The 20,264-nt window shown below is 34.4% G+C and overlaps 1 protein-coding gene across 2 annotated transcripts; it reads right to left on the bottom strand.

Annotated features, from left to right (window-relative positions):
- Nucleotides 1–5,430: 5,430 nt before the first annotated feature.
- On the bottom strand, nucleotides 5,431–20,131 carry Ino80 (chromatin-remodeling ATPase INO80). Of its 2 annotated transcripts, none has more exons than XM_085189852.1 (29): nucleotides 19,956–20,131; nucleotides 19,521–19,766; nucleotides 19,093–19,298; nucleotides 18,432–18,629; nucleotides 17,656–17,747; nucleotides 17,190–17,382; nucleotides 16,436–16,573; nucleotides 15,775–15,968; nucleotides 15,235–15,427; nucleotides 14,777–14,956; nucleotides 14,425–14,680; nucleotides 13,944–14,090; nucleotides 13,255–13,395; nucleotides 13,009–13,130; nucleotides 12,341–12,618; nucleotides 11,813–12,063; nucleotides 11,255–11,355; nucleotides 10,641–10,808; nucleotides 10,066–10,225; nucleotides 9,598–9,725; nucleotides 9,149–9,238; nucleotides 8,679–8,756; nucleotides 8,009–8,167; nucleotides 7,592–7,694; nucleotides 7,217–7,290; nucleotides 6,882–7,002; nucleotides 6,586–6,744; nucleotides 6,109–6,299; nucleotides 5,431–5,644 (listed from the first exon to the last, which is right to left on the bottom strand). In XM_085189852.1, exons 2-28 carry the CDS (start codon nucleotides 19,756–19,758, stop codon nucleotides 6,118–6,120), a joined length of 4,350 nt encoding a protein of 1,449 aa, XP_085045978.1. In that variant the 5' UTR covers nucleotides 19,759–19,766; nucleotides 19,956–20,131; the 3' UTR covers nucleotides 5,431–5,644; nucleotides 6,109–6,117. The 2 variants fall into 2 exon arrangements, with proteins under 2 accessions (XP_085045978.1, XP_085045979.1); XM_085189853.1 differs by having other exon boundaries at nucleotides 19,521–19,762.
- Between the last annotated feature and the right edge of the window lie 133 nt (nucleotides 20,132–20,264).

Genomic DNA, 20,264 nt, shown 5'->3' with positions numbered 1-20,264 from the left:
GAGCGGTGATAATGACCGCTCGCCGTGACGTACGTGATTCGAGATTTATGTATGTATTTGTGGGGAAGATTGTATGGAATGGACGTTTGCGAAATTAAATAAAGTTCTATGTATATATTTAGTTTAGGTATTAGAGGTTTTTTGATTTCTACTCATCTTAATTGATTTTCATACAAATTTAAATCATGCAAAGGAGACGAGGATAGAAAGCCACTTTTCCTATAAAATATGCCTAGACAATATATTTATTTAGTATCCCCCATTTACCAGGATAGGCAGAGAGCTTGAAAATAGAAAGATTAACTTATTCATTCCCCAGAATAACTACCCTAATATTACACACACTAACATTTTAAAAAAATTTTAGTACTGAATGATAACACTTTAATATAAACCTTAATTTAACGCTAGTCCTGATTTAATAAAAAATATTTTTCTTAAATTATAAAGAATTTTTCAAAGGAAATCCGTTTCCATGCCCCAGTACCGTCGCGGCGGTGCCGGTGCCGTCACGGCGCTACGCGCTGTAACGGGGTCATCTCGTTAGCGCGCGTTCGTATGCGACCCCCGTACTCTTTGCACTCCACTGAAACCCCACATTTATGTATTACTGTAATCTAATGGTGTTATACAGTAAAGTGTTTTATTTTAGTTTCACGCTTTATCCCGCATATAGCTAGGTAGGCAGAGGGATCCTGGGAACTTAGTGTTGAGACTCCATTCCTGTTAAGATATTTCCGTTCCCCATTTTCTACCGAATTCTTGAGGAATTGCGTGTTGTGTAGCGGAGATCAACGCCGCGCTTTGCCTCGTCACCAGAGCGCGGAAATCAAAATATGTTATGAAGTATTTCATTTCCTGGAGTGGGAATCGAACTCATAAGCTGTCACGTTACAGTTGCACAATTGTCCTTTAACTCTATACGATTATTACTTTAAATTATACTGGAAAACAACCGGTAAGTAAACAAGACCATTTCATCAGCGCGGTCGTTCGTATGCTGTCTCACATGCAGTTCACTGGAACCCGGGTGATAAATACTTGTAATATCTCCATAATTGGAGAGAAAAGTTGCATTCATTCTTAAATGATGAAGTGTGGACAATATATCGTAAATTTTTATGTAAACATTTACTTTCACTATTTTTTTTATAGCTCACGCTGTATTCCGCTCACAGCAAAGTAAACAGAAATGATGTAGTGTTAAGACACTCTGTCACCGTCAACGTCTCTAAAATTCGGCGGAATAACGAGGTTACCTCTGCCTACTCTGTTATAGGAAAGAATGGTTCATGCGTGAAGCTAAAAAATTTTTACACATCAAGATTCGAACCCACACCCATCCGCACCACCGTCCCAGGATATCCATATCATCATAAGCAGACTGCATCAGCTAATGCTAAATGAATAGAGAGAGCATTTCACACATACACAAACACACTCATTAGAATTGGTCGAGTGAACTTTTGCTAAGTTTATTCAGTCGTTCATTGTATGGAACTCTAATAGCCGACTGGATGATTCATTTATTTTATTTTATACTAGGGAATCGCTCGCGGCTTCGCCCGCTCGTTCTGTACAATTTTTTTTTTTTCATCTAATTATTTTGGTGGTATTGTCTAATAAGATTATACATTTTAAAGACAATTTTAAATTGATAGCGTAAAATTAATGTTTTAACCAATTCAACGAATTACTTGTTTTGTAGCAATGTAGTAGCATTCAATTCTTTATATTGACTGATGTCATTAATTATTTATTTATTTTATTTTTATGAACCGATTGAAATAAAAGAAAAATTGAGAGACCAACACACGAACAGAGACAAGAATTTAATTTCTTTTTTTTTCACGCTGTATCCCGCACATAGCAGGGTAGGCAGAGGGAACCATGTGTTAAGACACTCCGTTCCACACTTTCTTCTGGAGGCATTACGTGTTGAATGGCAGAACTCAACGTCGCGCTTTGCCTCATCTTCTCATCAAAATCTTCATTAATAATGTGCAGACACCAATCAGTTACAGTTTTATTATATATATGTATATAGAATATATATAACTATTCATGTTTTACTTCATCAATTAAGGGAGGAAGTGCGGTACGTGCAAATAGCTATGTAATGTCGCTGTCGGTGCGTTGAATCGCTAAAATGTATTGTTTATTTATAAAGAGACATTCCGTAGCTTAAAATACTTTACTAATGAGACAGATAGACATAGCTACTAATATATTAGATATAGATAGTCGTTTTTTGTTATTATATATAGATAAAATGGTCGACGATCGATAGAGCCGATACGTGCCAGAGTGGTGACCGCGCTTAGGCAAGCGTAGTGTAGGACGCCCTGCAGCACGATGGATAAACGATTTAAAGAAGGTGGCTGGCACCGGATGGATGCGAGAAGCCCAAGACCGGGCTGGTTGGCGCTTGATGAGGGAGGCCTACGTTCAGCAGTGGACAGCGATAGGCTGATGATATATAGATAAAATGAAAAAAATAATATTACTAGTTCAATTTGTGAGAGCAATCGTGGCGCAAAAACAAGCGTGAGACTGTAAACACGACCGGCTGTGGTTTCGATTCCGACTCGATAAAATGAAATAGTTAACTTAACTTCACGCTTCATCCCTAGCGGGGACAGAGAGAACGGAGCGCCAAACGCTACGGTTTCTACATACCTCTTTCGCCTCGTCAACCTCATCATACATTCCCTCCGGGGGGTCCTCATGCTTTTTACGTGACCTTCCTCCAGTATCTTTGATACTGTGTTTTCGGAGGTCTAAAAAGGTCTGCGGTGGAAGATGGAGCTACAAATACTTAAATATATTAAAAACCACTAATACAAACAATAATACATAAATCCTTATTGGATTTTTAATACCAAGATTTTACTTCATCATCTGAATAAAAAACAGTATTTTAGTAAAACAATATATAACAATGCACCTGTTTTGACGTTAATAATTCCGTGTGGTGTATAAATTGTAAATTCCAGTAAATGAAGCTGTAGAGTCCGTATATACAATAAATCTGAGAAAAATACCATAAAACAAAGGAGTTAGCGTCTCTCGCGTGCGACCAGAATTACTAACGAGAAATTGTTTGGTTTTCATATAGATATAAATGAAAACTATATGATAAATATTATTTATTTATTCCGCTGGATTTAATTCAAGGTTGGCAGAGAAACCTAGTGGTACAATAGTGGTTCGCTTCCTGTCTACATTATATATTCCTGGCTGCATAAATATTTATAGTTGCGATCGTTGATCAAATACTACATAAGTATATTATTTTTAAACAGCTTCATTAAAGCTCATGTATATTGATAATTAATAATTAATTATAGGTTGTCAATCATCTTTACGTGGACAACTTGGACTCTAAGGACTTCTATTAGTTCAGGAAGGTAAATCTATAGAAAACCAAAATAATTTAATTGTTTCCAAAAAGTCTCAATTATGACATTAATGTTTTTAATGTTAATTTCTTTCAGTTAAAAATTATATTATTAATAATATCTTTAATTAAGGTTTTTAAACTTGTTCAACAAATTACATGCCATTTATATATATAAAATCCAACACAATTCAGTCATCCAAGTGCGCTACGACATCACAAATTTATATAAAAAAAAACCATATTATTTTAAAATATTTTAAATTATTACATATAATTATATTTACATAAATTTATATTCCACCAACATTCCTTCCCATGTCAACAACTCGACAGTTTATCTCTTGTCAGTCAAACGGACAGATTTCGCTCGATCTTGCGCGAGATTCGTACCCGTGTCACGAGCGCATTGATATGCACAGCGTGTTCACTTTATTTAATATAGAGACGAATAAGGTTAGCGATAAGTGAACATTATACGTATGTATCATACCGATTAACTGGACTAATTGTTGCTACACGATGTATCCCGCACACAGCAGCGTAAGCAGAGGGTACCTAGTGTTAAGACATTCCGTTTCCCACATTCCGCCTTATCTTTCTAGGCATTGCGTGTTGAGTGGCGGAACTGAACGCCGTGCTTTGCATCGAAGAAATAAAAGTATTTAATATTTGATTCCGTCTAATGGGAATCGAACTCAAAACATGTCCAACATGTGTGCCTGTGTCCCTGCACCATGACTGACGTCACAACTTCATTGAATAGAGTAAGAACACCCAAAAAACACCACATCAAGGAAAAAAATAAAACAAAAAACATATTAAATAAAATTTATTATATTTGAGGTTTTCAAGATCTCTTAAATGTTACAATTATGAATCCAATTGATAATAGATAAAATAATTAAAACTTTCAAATAAACATGTTATATATAATTATATACAATATTTGATAATAAGATAAAAATAATAATATTTAGTGCTTCAAATAATAAAGAAAATTAAAGCATTTGTGTTATCGAGCTATCTAATAAATATAATGGGTGACATTTTAATATGATGCATAGAAGATGAGATGCATGAATCATTTTTCTTTAAATAGTAAATATTTAAAGAAAAATTATTCAAATATTCAATAAAAAAAAACCACCACAGAATATAAATTACAGTGTAAAATACTTCATTTCATTATTATATACATATTCTCTATTAGTTCATTAATTACATAAGTTTCATAAACTTTGTGTATAACGCTATGTTCTTGAAAGAAAATAGGTCCAATTAAGATTTTGCTAATGCACTTTCTAATTTTGTAGGAACATCTTAAATGCTACATTGGGAGTTCGACTCCGGGAGAATCGAATATTTTCTTTTCACTGTAACTGTGTCAAAAAAAGTGAATTACATATATAATATATTTTTCCATACAAGCTTTCAACCTTTTGTTTGTGTAAATTTTTTTCAAAATCCCTTAGTGGATCTTCACACTACAAAAATATACATGTGTCCAAATTTTACGTTACAGTTACGGCAGTGCGTGAGTGTGACCTCAGTCGGTGGCAACTTCTCCTTTTATGTATATATAGATTATATGTGTACTTAGAATAATATATTTTGTTTATACTATATTTAAAATGAGAAATGAGCTCTAAAAGGAGAATTGGCAGACCAAAACGGCCATGGCGGGACGAGCTGGAACATTATAGGTGCTCAATAGCGCTAAATGGAGAGAGGCCTTTACCCAACAATGGGAATGTAGGCTAGGGAAAAAAAAATAATTAAATGTGACTAACAGTTATCTAAATCGGACCTATTCGGACCACTGCTATTGTAGCATTCATTTGTACAAAATTATACAATAAAATAAATATAACAAGATTTATGTCCACTGCACTGTTTTTAAATCGATGTTTTTTAAACAAAAAATAATTCGTTTCAAATATTTTTTTTAATAAGTGCAGAAAAACATCATAATAATAAGCACTTTTCTTAAATTAATTTAAATAATTAATGCTTTCTTTTCCCGGAAGTTGGTTTCATAATACTCTCTTTATTTTTCGTCTTAAGTCAAGACATTTTGTGTTGAGTGGATTTAACATTATATATCTTTAAACAGTGTAATGGATAAAACATCCTTTTATGGTCATTTGAGGTATACTTAATTATTTTTATAAGTTTTCTTCATTATAACGTCAGGTGGGTTTACACACTATTCCACTTATGTTCATTCGAATCTGCTGTAGTCTGAAAAATAATATGAAAATAATATGAATAATATACCGATGTAATAAATTAGTTTTTGTAGAAGTGGAATAATTAATCATGTATATTTTGTTTTTATATTTTAATATATTTTTCGTATCAGACTTGGGAACAACAGAATATCTCATTCTTCAAATCACATTTAAATTTAATTACATTTAAATTTTGGGTTGTAAATCGGGACGTCCCGCCAAAATTGGGACGCCTGGCAACGATGTAAAGGTAGTACCAGCAGTGTAGGACTGGTAAACCAGCAGGGGCTCACGGCGGGAGGGGGGTCAGTCTTATCCACTTAGTAGTGTAGTAGTAATAGTAGTAGTGGCTAGGACGATAGTTCTCTATGACTTATACTATAGATGTGGTAGTACCAGCAGCGGCGGTGCGGCCAGATTAGTTCCCTAGGACGTGTAGTATAGTATATATGGCATGGTAGTATGTGGTAGTACCTGCATTGGCTATGGCGGCGGCGCGAGAGGCACCAGCAGGGGCTCGCGGGGGCGGCGCGCGCGTCGGGCGGGGCGTGCGGCTCGTGTGGGCGTGCGCAGACGAGGCCGGCCGGGCCCGCGCCTCCCGCGCGCCTCAACCGCCGCGCTCTCGAGGGGTTCGAGCGGCGCATCTGATTCTAGTAACGCCGCGCCTGGAATGTATATTAATTTTGTACATATATTTATATACCTGGCTGTGATATATCAAGTCAGAATATAAATTGTTTCTTGTAATTTCAATTTATACATAATATGTGTAAATTATCCTTACAAATGTGTTATTATCAATAAACGTTTGACAAACTGTTTTCTTTGTTTACATTTTGTCTCAAGCCCAAATGAATATACTATAAGGTTTATAAAAAAACACTCAAACACTCTCCATGTAAACTATAACCCAAAATCCAACAACCAAAAGAAACCCTAATTAAATCCCACCTGCTGCGACAGCGGATGCGTTGTCGGGCGCGGACGCAGGCGCGGTTGCGGACTCGGGGCGGCGCGTGCCGACGTGGCGCGAGCCGCGCGGACGTCCTCTCCGGGCGCCGCGCGAAGACCGACTGCCCGCCCAGTTGCTGCGTACCGGGGGGGAGTACGCTGGGGGGAAACAATATCATTAATCTGATCTTGCCTTAAGCTCCGCTTAACAACTCAACTCTAAAATGGACGAAAAGCAAACAACAAATGATCAAAACACAAATATCTTCCTGCCTAAATAAAGTCCCAATACTCACGCAAAGGCTGCGGCGAGGCGTCCACAACTAAGTGGTCGCTGTCGTCGTCCACTTGTAGGGGACTGCCGGGCTCGGAGGCTGAGTCGCGAGGTCGCTTCGGCTCCACGGGGGTAGTGGGTTGCTGGTCATATGTTAACAAATCAAAGTGTAACTTTAAAATGCTAATGCTATAATATTTAATATAAACAATTTTAAAATTACATATAAAAAAAAGAGGTTATAGTCATTGAATCTGTTCATCTTTATGTTGATGTAAATTTATTTTATATTTGTATAAGTTGTAAAAATAAAAAATATATAAAAGATATGAAAATATAAAAAATAAAACTACACACCGAAGGTAATATACCAAGTTTTCTCTTCCGTTCTCTCTCTTCCATCATTTTCTTTTCTTCAGACTTCTGACGATCTATTAAATATATATTTTTTTGGTGAATTATAATTATTATTTCAACAATATATATATTTATTTTTTTAATGTATATTTTTTTGCTAAATATGCTGTCGATTTTTATGCAAGTATTTAAGAAATATCTAATTATAAGAACGTACGAATTAATTAACGCTTTAACGGTCCCTAAATGACGCGAGTTCAATTTCCGCTATGTTTAAATTTGTGTACATACCTAAGTGTTCTTCTTTCATAACATAATATTTGAACATAATATTTGAACCAAATTTTTACAAAATATTAAAACTACGTAACTTACATTTTAACTCTATTTCTTCGTCATCCAAAAGTAACGATACAACTTCTTTAGGTTTAAGTGTGTCAGGTTTGAAATTACCACCGCTTATCACCATCCTTTGTATCTATAGAATGAGAAAAAAAACTATATTAATAAAAGCTGATGATTTCCTAGTTTTTGTCTTCAAAAAGTTACCAAATTATTTATGGATCAAAGTATATGTATGCGGCCTAAGGCCAGTCGTAAGGCAGGGGCGTGCCCCTGACTGTAACTGTAAAACGCGACAGGTTGAAGGTTTGCATCCCTCTCGAGGAGATGAAATAATATTTTCAATTCTTCCCTCTGGTGTCGAGACAAAGCGCAGCGTTGAGAAATTTCATAAAAAAATATTTACACATATAAATTTTTTATTTATTATAAATACAATTAACTACTTACTTCACTCTTTTCCCTGGCCCTTTGCATAATCCGTTCTTCAATAGTGCCTTTGCAAATAAGCCTGTAAACCGTCACTTGTTTGGTTTGACCAAGGCGATGAGCGCGGTCCATGGCCTGCTGGTCCACTGTTGGGTTCCAATCGGAATCGTAAAATATCACCTAAAATGGAGAATATAATTTAATCTATACTTCTGTACTTATAATAAATGTGATTGATCTTTATACAGGGTGGAAGAGGCAGCGCTTCTTTTACTGAAACTGCATGTAGGGTAAAATATTTCAAACCCAGAATTAAAAAAAATAATCAAGGTACCTCAACGGTTTGGACGTAGGATTTTTTTTTCATTTCACGATTTTTATCCATACCTGTATTTCGTGTGACGCACACATACGTATGCGACGTTGCCGCTTTGACAGGTAAGTGTGTGCGTGCCTATGTTATACTTTACAAATGGCGTTTTATTTTAAAACGATAATTTTATTATTTATTTTGTTTGAAAAAAAAAACTTTTTCATTTTTGAGAATTATTTTTTTTCCGAATTATATTAGGCTTTTATAGAGTAGTTAAAACTGTGGTTTCATTTAAAGTGGCGCTGACAATTTCACCCTGTATGGTAGATACATTTTTTGTTAAAGCAATAAAGAAAAAAAAAAAACACAACAACTCACAGTATCTGCAGCAGTGAGATTAATACCGAGACCGCCAGCGCGTGTTGATAGTAGAAACACGAATATATCTGTGCGAGCCTATGAAATTAGAAATTTATAAAATTAAAATTTAAAAAGTTTACAATTTAAAATTAGATAACTATATTAATATTTTTTTAGCTTCACGCTATATCTTGCATTTAGTGAGGGCAGGCAGAGGAAACTAGGGAGCCTAGTGTGTAAACACTTCTGTTTCCCACTTTTCGTTGAATCCTGGAGGCATTGCGTGTTGAGGGGCAGAACTCAACATCTCGCTTTACCTCGTTATCAGAGCGAAGAAGTGAAAATATTTAATTTCCTTGAGTGGAAATCGAACCTACGACCGTTGCGTTTATAGTATCATGCGTGCCTCTACATATTACATTACACTACGTACTTAGTACATTTAGATTTAAGAACAATTATAACTTAAAATTAATATATTCTATTACCTGAAAATCAGCAACCATATCTCGTCGCGCCGATATTTTACTGGAGCCATCCAACCGCATGTACTTGTGTTTACGATGCCACATATACTCCTGGTTTATAATAATTTATTTTAATTATTAAAAAAATTAAAAATATATTTCACCCTAAACAAACTGTTTACTATTGGTATGTTTTAAGCATATATCTTTTTTGTATATCATAGTATTGTAATATAAATCATCTACATTTGTTGTATCTTTATATTACATCCATAACCAAAAAAAGTTTATAATAATTTACTTGATTTTTTTTCGTCCTAAAGATTGTCTGGATGAAATGGCTATTTAGCCGTTTGCATTTCATATTATTTTTCTTCATTTTATTTACTTATATAATTGTGTAATGTAATATCTTGTTGTGATGAGCTCTATACTCAAATTTATAGGATTTACTAAATTTCAATACAAACCTCTAATAAATCAATCATCTTCGTCATCTGGCTATATATAAGAACACGGTGGCCGCGCTCTTTCAGTCTTTTCAACAAGGAATCTAATACTGTAAGTTTTCCCGCATCGCTCACCAACTGATTTTTATCTAAATGAAAAAAAAGGAAATCAAATTAATAAAATAGGGTCTGCTAGTAAACGCGGCAGTTGTGGAGTCGATTATCACTTGAAGGAATGAAGTATTTTCATTACCTGGCAGAAGACAAAACGCGGTTACTCGATGTGGAATGTCTCGGCAGAAAGTGGAGAAACGAGTGTCTTAACACTGGGTTCTCTTTGCCTATCCTGGTATGCTTAATAAATGCTGAAACTAAATAAAAAAAGAAAAACGAAAAATGTGTGGTGTTCTCCTTGTACTCTGTGCTTTCATCAAGGCTCATTAGACTAAAAAACTAAAACATTTTAAAACAGTGCTACATATACATTACCTGGCACCTGTAGCGAGGCCCAGCCGACGGGAGGGCGCGCATTGCTCACTAGGGTGGCCAGCGAGTCCGCGCCCGCCGCACTTTCACCGTGCTCGTGGCGTCGCGCGTGGTGGGCGAAACTACGCGACGAGGCGAATGCTGCGCGGGTGAAGGCGCTCACCTATAATAAAGTTGTTGAAATTGTTATTGTGTATGAGTGAGGCTGTCGTGGCGATGTGGGACATCTTCTGACTTTTGGCAAAGTGCGGCGTTGAATTCAGATGTTTAACACTGGATTTATTTGGTTTTCTACATATGATAAATATTAGATTGTTCAAGTTCAGAGATTTATCAAAACGAGGTTTATCAAAATGAAAATATTATACAAATATGTTATTAATATGTGGAAGATTCATGATATATTTCATAAAGTTAATATTTGGACATTTTTAATTTTACATAATAATAATTGCAAATCATATTATTTAGTTTACTTGATGATCTTTTTTTGTTGTACCATTTTTTTTACTCTACTAATCATACCAATCAAATACAGCATATTAGACGAGTCGTAGCAACCATCAAACACTATATACCTTCTGCTGAGCAGTGCACAAAAAGACAGGCAGCGGCGTGGGCAGGTCGCGGCGTACGACAGGCGCGCGCTCCACGTGCGGGAACTCTGGCATCTCGGCGACAGCAGGCAGTACTGGGACTGGTATTACACCGCCTTCTTCTGTTTTTATTTCGCTTAGCATTTCTGCCTAGAATTGTTATCTCATGAGTATATATGTTTTTTTCTTTTTATAAATTATCAACTGACTGTTTCTTGTCAGAGCGGAGAAATAGATATAATTCATTCCTCCGAGTGGAGATCCTCTAATGTCGGTTGTTAACGAAAAATATTAGAGTATTGTATAGCAACACTTTGTGTAGCATATGGTTATAAATGGTTAAGTTGTTGTGTTCGATATATTTTTATTTCGTCGATCTACCAACACGACAATACCCAGCAATGAGTTCCGCCACTCAACACACGGCTACCTCGGATGAGATGAAATATCTTAACACTAATTTCCCTCTGCCTACCTTGCTTATGCGGAATACAGTGTGTACAGTGACCTGAATAAAAATTTTTTTTGTATTTTTAATTCAATACATAGTATAAGAAAGGTCTTCAGAGAATAAAACTAGTATTAAGCACTTTTACCTGACTCTCAATTTTCAAGTTTCTACTGCGCATGCCGCGATGCTCCACAGTTTCAGGCATGTAGTATATACTGTGCTCCGTGTGGGCGTAGAATGGTCCTCCTATTGTATATCATTGCAAAATTACCAAAATTACTTAATTAATTGTAAAATGTAGATAAAATATATATTTTTGGGAACACCGTGGTGCAGCGACGGCGTCTGACAGTAAACGTGACAGTCGTACGTTGAAGAAGAATTACCAAATTATTATGTGGCTCTTTACTAGCGCTTTCATTTTGTAATTTAACATTTGTATACACAGGGATCTATTTTAAGTATATTACAATAACTAACTGAACTGACTGAATGAATGAGTATTGAAGCCATCTAACTGAATTAGTATTGAAGCCATCATGGTGAGTGTGTAATAATAAATGACACAATTGAAAGTTCAATTTCCATTCAGGTCAGTGAAATATTTTTAATTCTCCACTTCAAGCATTCATCTTCACAAATATCGTGAAGTTAAGAAAAAAAATTGTATAATTAAATGACAGTAAGATAAGATTATATATACCTTCAACCCACAATGCATCAGTAAACAACAATTCTTTCCACAACAAACAATCATGTTTTCTTTTCTTCAATACATCGCCATCGGGACATATTAACAGTAAATATTTACTATTCACTCTATCATAGTAATCTCCATATGATTCCGTCTCTTTCTCTTCTTGCTTTATGTCCGTTTGTCCCGCTTGTTGCCACCAGTACTGTCTGTGTCGTAGTTTCTCATATTTTTCTAAGCATTGCTCTATGTGACGCATGCTGAAATATTTTTCATAAAAGTAAATAAATATCACAAAATTTTAAGTTTTTTTTATCTGAAGTAAGTTTTGAGAAATATTATAGTCCTATTCAACGTCAAAATTATTATACTTTTGTTACGAATTATTTAATAACTTCGGACTATTTTTAAATTATATTTACTAAATATATATTTCAGTCCCGCTACTACAAAATTTCTATACATTTTCTAAAAAATATTTTACTATCCCCTAGTATGAAAAAATACGTATGATTATACGTAAAAAAAATCACTTACGCATATAACCACCCACACACCATAACTCTATAAATCTCCATAGGCGACAAATCCATGAACCTCGCAAAAGAAAACGCTTCATTGCCCTTACTATTGTTGTGCACGTATTGCGGCGTTAAAATACATAATTTATTATATAAGAAATGACGTTTCGACGGTATCGATCGTAGTAGAATACCGTCCTCCGCTATCAACTTGGGCAAGTGGTAATCGTCAACTTGCATTGCAAACGGCGACCGTACGTCTCGCCTTTCGAATAGTTCTGGATGATTGCAAACCTATAAGAAAACCATAATTTTATTTATTTGTTTTTCAGTTTCATGCTATATCCCGCTTACAAAAGGATAGGTGAGGGAATATATTATTAACACACTATTTCCCATTTTCCGCCGAATTCAGGAGGCATTGTGTATTGAGTGCCGCAACTCAACGCCGCGTTTTGCCTCGTTAACAGTGCCAGGAAATGACAAAATGAAGCATCCCCCGAGTGGAATCGAATCTACAATCATCGCCCTTACAATCGCTCGCTTATGCCTCTACGTAATCGATACGCAAGGGAATGCGATGTATTAAGCAAGCAAGCAAGTAATTAGGTTCCTAGATTTCCTCTAACTACTCTACTATGTGCGGGATTAAGGCAGCTAAAAAAACATTTAAAAATGAGTTACCTTTCTAAACTGCATAACTAAATTCATGAGATTGGATGTGAAATTCTTATCTACATTATGACCTGACTCAGCACCCACAGAATAATGTAACAATTCTTCTATTTTTATTTTCTTCTTAAGAGCTGAAAAACAATAAATAAAATATTTTAAAAAATCGTTTCAAAACTAAACATAATCCACTGTATCTTCAAACAAAGTGTTTACTATTATTAAGAAAAACTAAAATAAAACCGTATAATATCTTACCTATATACAATAATTTCTGTCTTATAGTCAAGGGGCAGTGAACCATAATCTCAATTTTATCAGATAATTCATTTTCAACATCCTTTTTGATTCGTCGTAACATAAATGGCTTCAGAATCATATGCAACCTAGATAGATGTTCTGGAAAAAAAAAGATTATTAAACATTTATTACATGAAGCAATTAGTTTAGCTTCTCGCTGTATACAACATATAGCAGGGCAGACGACCTAGTCTTAAGATACTGTGTTCCCTACTTCAGTTTAATGTCGCTATACCGCGTCACACTGTGTCCCGCTTAAACCAAGGTAGGCAGAGAAAACATAGTGTTAAAACACTCCACTCCCCGCGCACCACATAATTTTCGGAATAATACGTGTTGAGTGGCGGAACTCGGCGTAGAGTTTTTATTTGTTACCAGAGCAGAAAAATCAAAATAAATCATTCCCGCGAGTGGGAATAGAATTCACACCGGTCGCGTTTACAGTCAGGCGCTGTACAGCTATGCGATGATGACGTCAAAATATGAAATAATAAACTCTTTTGTATTTCGGACCAATTAAGTTTTTTATAGAAGTTAAGTAAAGATATTGCGTTTTGTTTAATGAGACGAGAAGAACGAAATTAATCTGAAACATATAATTAAATGTAATAAATAATTAATTCAAAATATGAAATATAACAACTCACTCTCATCTATAGCAGTTTTATTCTCAGCGTGACTTTCGATGTCTTTGGAGAACCACTCGTTGAACTCCTCGTGCGAGTCGAAGAGCGTCGGCATTATAAAGTGAAGTAACGCCCACAATTCCGCCATACTGTTTTGTATTGGAGTACCTATAAAAACATATTATTTATTAGATTTTTTTATCTTTTCCCATAACTATTTTTTAGTTATTATTATGCTAGCATTTTTTTTACATTAACTACTTAGATCACAATAGAATAAGACAATTTCTGAAAGTATGGTCTATTAATTTCAGGACATGTAAGCAGATTACAAATTACCTATATTGCAGAAATAAACATTTTTAAACGTGAGCTCTAATGAGATTATTCATAAAAATAAATTAATGGTTCTTTTTTATCTATATTTTAACAAAAAAATATTAACAGATATTTCAACAAAATTTTTAAACAATAATAATAAAATACATATATCAAAACCCACCTGACAACAACAATCTATTCCTACAACTAAATCCAAGTAGCAACTTCCATCTCATACTGGCCGAACTCTTTATAGCTTGAGCTTCATCCAATATCATATATTGCCACGACACTCTGTTCAAGTACTTCAAATCTGACACTACTATTTGGTATGACGTCACTACCACGTGGAAAGCCGCTTGTCGTGTATGGAGGTCTTTACGTTCCCAAAACTGTCGTAAGATTTTACGTTCACTTGGACTACCCCAATATGGCACCTGTTAAATAATATGTTGTATAATTATCGTGAAAGATCGTTTTATAATATATTTTACATATAAATTACAAATATTTCAAATTACAATACAACTTACCACTTTAAAATCAGGTACAAATCTTTGCATTTCCTGTTGCCAATTATGCAAGGTTGAAGCCGGAGACACCACCAGGAAAGGTCCCCACACGCCGAGCCTCTCTGCCACGTGACATAAAAACGCTATACATTGCACTGTTTTCCCTAAACCCATTTCATCTGCTAATATTCCACTTATACCCTAAAGAAGTAAAATAAATATTTATGTTATAATTTAAACTTCCATTTCGAAAAATAAATGATGTTATATAATATTTTGTTCCCTTTAGACATTTTAGATAAGAACCACATATAATGTTTTATTTAGACAGATGAACGATATCGATCGAAAGAAAATGTTTTAGATATAAATATTTCTCTGACTGGAAATCAAACCAGTAATTATCAGTTGAATATTTATTAATTAAGCAAAGTTGGCTATGAAACACTCCTATTATATGTGGGCCAAGCAACACCCACCTGATCATACAAGTTCGCGAGCCAGTTCATGCCCTTGAGCTGATATCCCTTGAGCGTGCCGCGGAAGATGGCGGGCTGATCGTGGTCGCGGCGCCGCTCCTCGCCCTCGGGCGTCGGCGCCGCGCGCACGCGCTCCGCCTCCACTTGGAATGCCGTGCGGGCGTGCGCTGACGCCAGGGCCTTCATTTCTTCACTGAAAATTGAAGTTAGTTATAAAAAACAAATTTGCACTTTTTCCAATATAGCATATCGAAAAAAATCTAAAAAGAACCTTAATACACAAGTTTAGTTGATTCCCACCAAAATCATCAAGTTTACCCTCAAATACTTGCTATCTCTTGTTTATTTGTGACTTAAATTATTGTAATGATTATTTAAACATTAACAATAAACATTAATAATGATTATTTTAAAGAAAAAATAGTTATAGTAATTATTAAAAGTAAAAATAAGGTATGATCAATACCTTATTTTTACTTTTTTACTTTTTTTACTTACATAGAAAACTATAGTCACCAACATGAGCCATTAAATACTAACCAATCATAATTATCAATAGCAGCAAGCCTCGGATCTGCATCTTCGTCTAACTGACTTAGAATCATGTCAGCATCAGTGTCAGTGTCATCTGCATTCAATTTCCGTTGCATGAAATGAGCGTAGAGTTCCGTTTGCGTAATTAAGAAATTTAGCTTTCTGCGTTGACGTTTCGCCTCCATTAGTTCCACGTCCATCTGTGGAAGTACCATATTTTTTATAAACATTCTTAAATTAAGTATTTTATGGAACTTTGCTATAAAACAAATGTTATGAAAACGACTAAATAAAATAAAACTAAAAATTAAAACGCTGTTGTTAGTTACATATTCACTCAGGGATGATATATGTCCATTTGCTTACTCTAATATAGATAGATTAAGAACAGTGTTGAGTTTCGACAACACAGTGAGCAATAAGGTGTCTTAACACTCGGTTCCCTCAGGCTACTTTGCTTTGTGGGGAAAAGCGTGGAGTGAAGTGTGAAAGTAAAACAGGTGTTATGTACATATTTAATGAACATTAATTTAACAAGTAATAAGATTAATATATGAAATCTATCTTAGTAGTATATAGATGGATACAATTCAATTCTGGCTAATAATGCCACAAATTTTAAAAAAATACTACAAAAAAATATATAAATATATATAAAGTCTCTAACCTTCCTCTGCTCTTCCGCCTCTCTCTCCATGCGGCGGCGCGTCTCTCTCTCCGCGCGGTCGTACCTGCGCCAGTATGCTTGCATCTCTCTGCTCAACCGTTTGCAACGCCATACCGTTTCCTTCATGTTCTTTTGTGACTGTTGGTGAAATATTATTAGGTTCATTAAAAACAATGGTAATTGAAACATGCGTATTTTTTAATAGAAACATATTGAATACTCAGAGTTAAATTTTATATTTATGATTAGTGGTCAATAACAATGAAATCTTAAAATAGGCTTATTATTATTTTTTATGCAATACCAGTTACACATATTTTGACTTCATATCATTTAGATTTTAGGAGTTTAATATATTTGAAATAAATCATTGTCTTTATTTTATTTACTTATTATTTTTCATTTATTAGAAATAAACAAAAAATTTATCAATTTACAAAACTATACCTACAAAAACATATTAACACTACATTTATATAAAACATACAAAAATATGTTTATATAAGTATATACAATTATACAAAGAAAGAGTGAAAAAGAAAAATTATTCTACTAGATATGGGGCACACAACGGCGCAGCTAGGGGAGTGCGAGCGGTGCGGTCGCACCGGACAGCAAATACCCTAGCTACACCACTGGCCCCACACACAATTGGCCCCAAAACACACTACATAAGAATTGTGGATAACAGTGATCAATTATCATCAGTTAACCTAAACTCTTGTTTATCTTAACTTTCCTTTAAAAAACCCACCTGCATAGCAACATGCCGCCAATGCTTACAACACAAAGCCGAAAGTCTCTTTCTCTGCAGCATCAACTCCCTGTGCTGCGCCGCCCTCGCTCTCTGCACCTTGCCCAGTTCTTTTTTGACAAGGAGTTGAAAGTGTCGTTTGCGACGGGCTGTTAGTGCTTCTGGACTTTTTAGTGTAGGTTTTTTGCGGCCTCTGGTTAGAAAATAAAATAATAAGAGTATAATAGTTATGCACAGGGAGCCTGGGGACCTAGTATTAAGATACTCATACTTTATTAGAATTTATTCCCATTATGACACTTTTGCAGATTTTTTTTTAAGTGGATTTAAAATAATTTATTCCATATATAACTGTTGTAAATTCAATTTAAATATCAATTGAGAGATAATATTGAATATCTAGAAATGTTATGAATAGTAGAGAAGTATCTTTACATTATATGAAATTATGAAAAGGATTTGTTACCTGATTCCTGGCTTTTCAGTAATAGTAAACTCATCTGTGTCATGTTCTTCCTTAAGATTTCTTAATTGTTCTTCCCAATCCACACCATCTGGCTATTAAACAATAAGCTATATAAATATATGTATAAATATATGCAAACTACAGTCATAACATGCATACTTCATAATTTTAAGATTAATCACATAATTTAAAACTAAATATAATTGAGACCAGTTGTTGGTTGTTGGTCAGTTGGAATCAATCCAACTCGATAGAATGAATAGTTTAATATTGCCATTTCCTTCCTCCAGAAATTAGTTAAAACACTGCTGTGATATATGATACTTAACACACAATGCTTTCAGAAATCGGCAGAAAATATGAAACGGAAGTATCTTTATGGGAATTGAGTGTCTAACTCTAAGTTTCCAGGTTCCCTGAGCCTACCCTGCTATGTGCAGAATACAGCATAGATATTAAAACATCTAGCAGGTTAATATGCAATATTTAGATCTAAACTTGAAGTAGATTGAATATTTTGTAGTCCAAAATAGTATTTAAAAGTAATGATTAACATTATTTTTAAAAATATTTTACATGATTAAAAAGGCTTATAGATATGTTCATATTATATATAGCTTAATTAGATGATAATATATATCAACTATATATGAGTTAAAATTTTGATAATAAATTTCATACATAATATTACTTTAATAAATAACTCAATAAATAATAACATAATGAAATCAACACTACTTATATGTATTTACACAATAGAATATAAGTTTACTTACAGCATCACTACCTTCATTATACCCTCTATCTCTAACTCTGCCTCTTTTAGGTTTTTGACTGCCTCTAGCACCTCTTTCAGATGGACGGCCTCTTCTGCCTCGACTTGATGGTGGTTGTATGGGTCGGCTTATCCTTCTCTCGGGGTATCTATCTATGGTGGAGAGCAAACCTGCTCCATAGTACATGTAGCGAGAATTCTACAAGAAAAACATATATATATTTTTAGTTGTTGCTGTGATTATTGTATGAGAGTTGTAATTTCGATGTGAACATATAACTTAGTTAGTAAAAGCTTTTAGACAGTTTCCAAAGAGGCACGGGTTCAAATTCTGTAACATACAAATTTTTATATGTTTTCTTAATAAGTATATGGTGCTAGTTCAGGACAAGAATGGAATGATTAGTCATTATTAGTCAACCCACTGTTTGTGGAAATCATTAAACAAATATTAAGTTACTCATACAAATAGCTTGGCTAGCTTTAATGTATGATTTTAGGACTTACACATATAAGTGCTATGAAAAATATGGTCTACTATACATTTATTTTAAATGTAGAATGAAATAACTTAAAACTAGATCCTCTTTGCCTATTCTGCTATGCAAGAAAAAAATATAAAAGCAAAAAGAAAAAAAAACAATAATAAGAAATTTTCCTACCCCTGGATCCTTATAATATTCCTTTGCATATTTATTATGAAAATGTCTTTCCCTGAGTAATCGTTTTATTCTTAGATCTTTAGCAGCTGACGTGTCTTCCTCACTACTTGATTCAGTTTCTGATGATAACAATACATCTCGAAGCCACTGACGTTCTTCTCCAACAGATGCCAAATTATATAATCTCATGCGATCGCTTTGTCTTTCTGTTTACAAAAGATAATCTCTATTGATTATAAATGTATCAATTATAGATAATAAATAAATAAATAATTCAAAAATATTAATACTCAAACTAGAATGTACCAAAATTACATAAAACTTTAACTGTTTACTATTTACACATAACAACCAAAAAGATATTCTTTTACCAGCCAATAAGACTGTTATAATAAAGTCAATGTGGTGCAAAAACACTGTTATCATACCTTGTTTAGTAGTCACAACTCCATGCATATCTTTATCACCCTTAGACATTTCATTGGGCATAGATTTTACGAATGAATCATCATCACTGTCACTGCCTCCATCAGAGTTAAGTATTTTTTCCACCTGATTCACAAATGGTCTGATATCTAAGGCGGCTTCCAGCCTCTGAATATGTATGGGTCTAGCAACTTCATGACGCTTTAAAACTGTTTTGCTTACCATAGATTTTTCAGACATCTCACTTTCTGAAAAAAAAGATGACAGTCTGATACATAACCCAAAATAAGATTGTTTATTATACATCCAACAAGACAGAAATACTTTAAATTCTATTATCTAATAAAGTGTAGCAAAGATAGCGTTTTCATACAAAAAGATCGATGGATTTCGAATAACATTAGGTCTGGTAAGACAATATACAAAGTATCACTTACGCCAATTTCCAAATCCTCCAGGACGTGCGTACCTTGATTACTTAACGTTAAATTCCATAACATTCACAAAATGGCGAATGAGAATACTCGACAAATCGCTGTCAATGTCGCCGCCCGGGCGGCGCACATTACTACTCATTTCGTATTTGAGCTTGAAAAAACACAAACCCGCCATAATAAGCTGCGACGTTTTGTTAACAATTAGAACTACAATTTTGTACATATGTAACCAATACGCGCTCAATTCAACACAGTTGACATAACGTTAACCGATCAAAATGGCCAATTATTATAAATCGACCAATAAAA

This window comes from Heliconius melpomene, chromosome 9 (assembly GCF_056956725.1).
Source record: "Heliconius melpomene rosina isolate 202511_hmr_F chromosome 9, ASM5695672v1, whole genome shotgun sequence".
NCBI classification, from domain to species: Eukaryota; Metazoa; Arthropoda; class Insecta; order Lepidoptera; family Nymphalidae; genus Heliconius; species Heliconius melpomene.
Note: the sequence above shows the minus strand (reverse complement) of the source record. Positions and strands in the feature narration are given on the sequence as shown.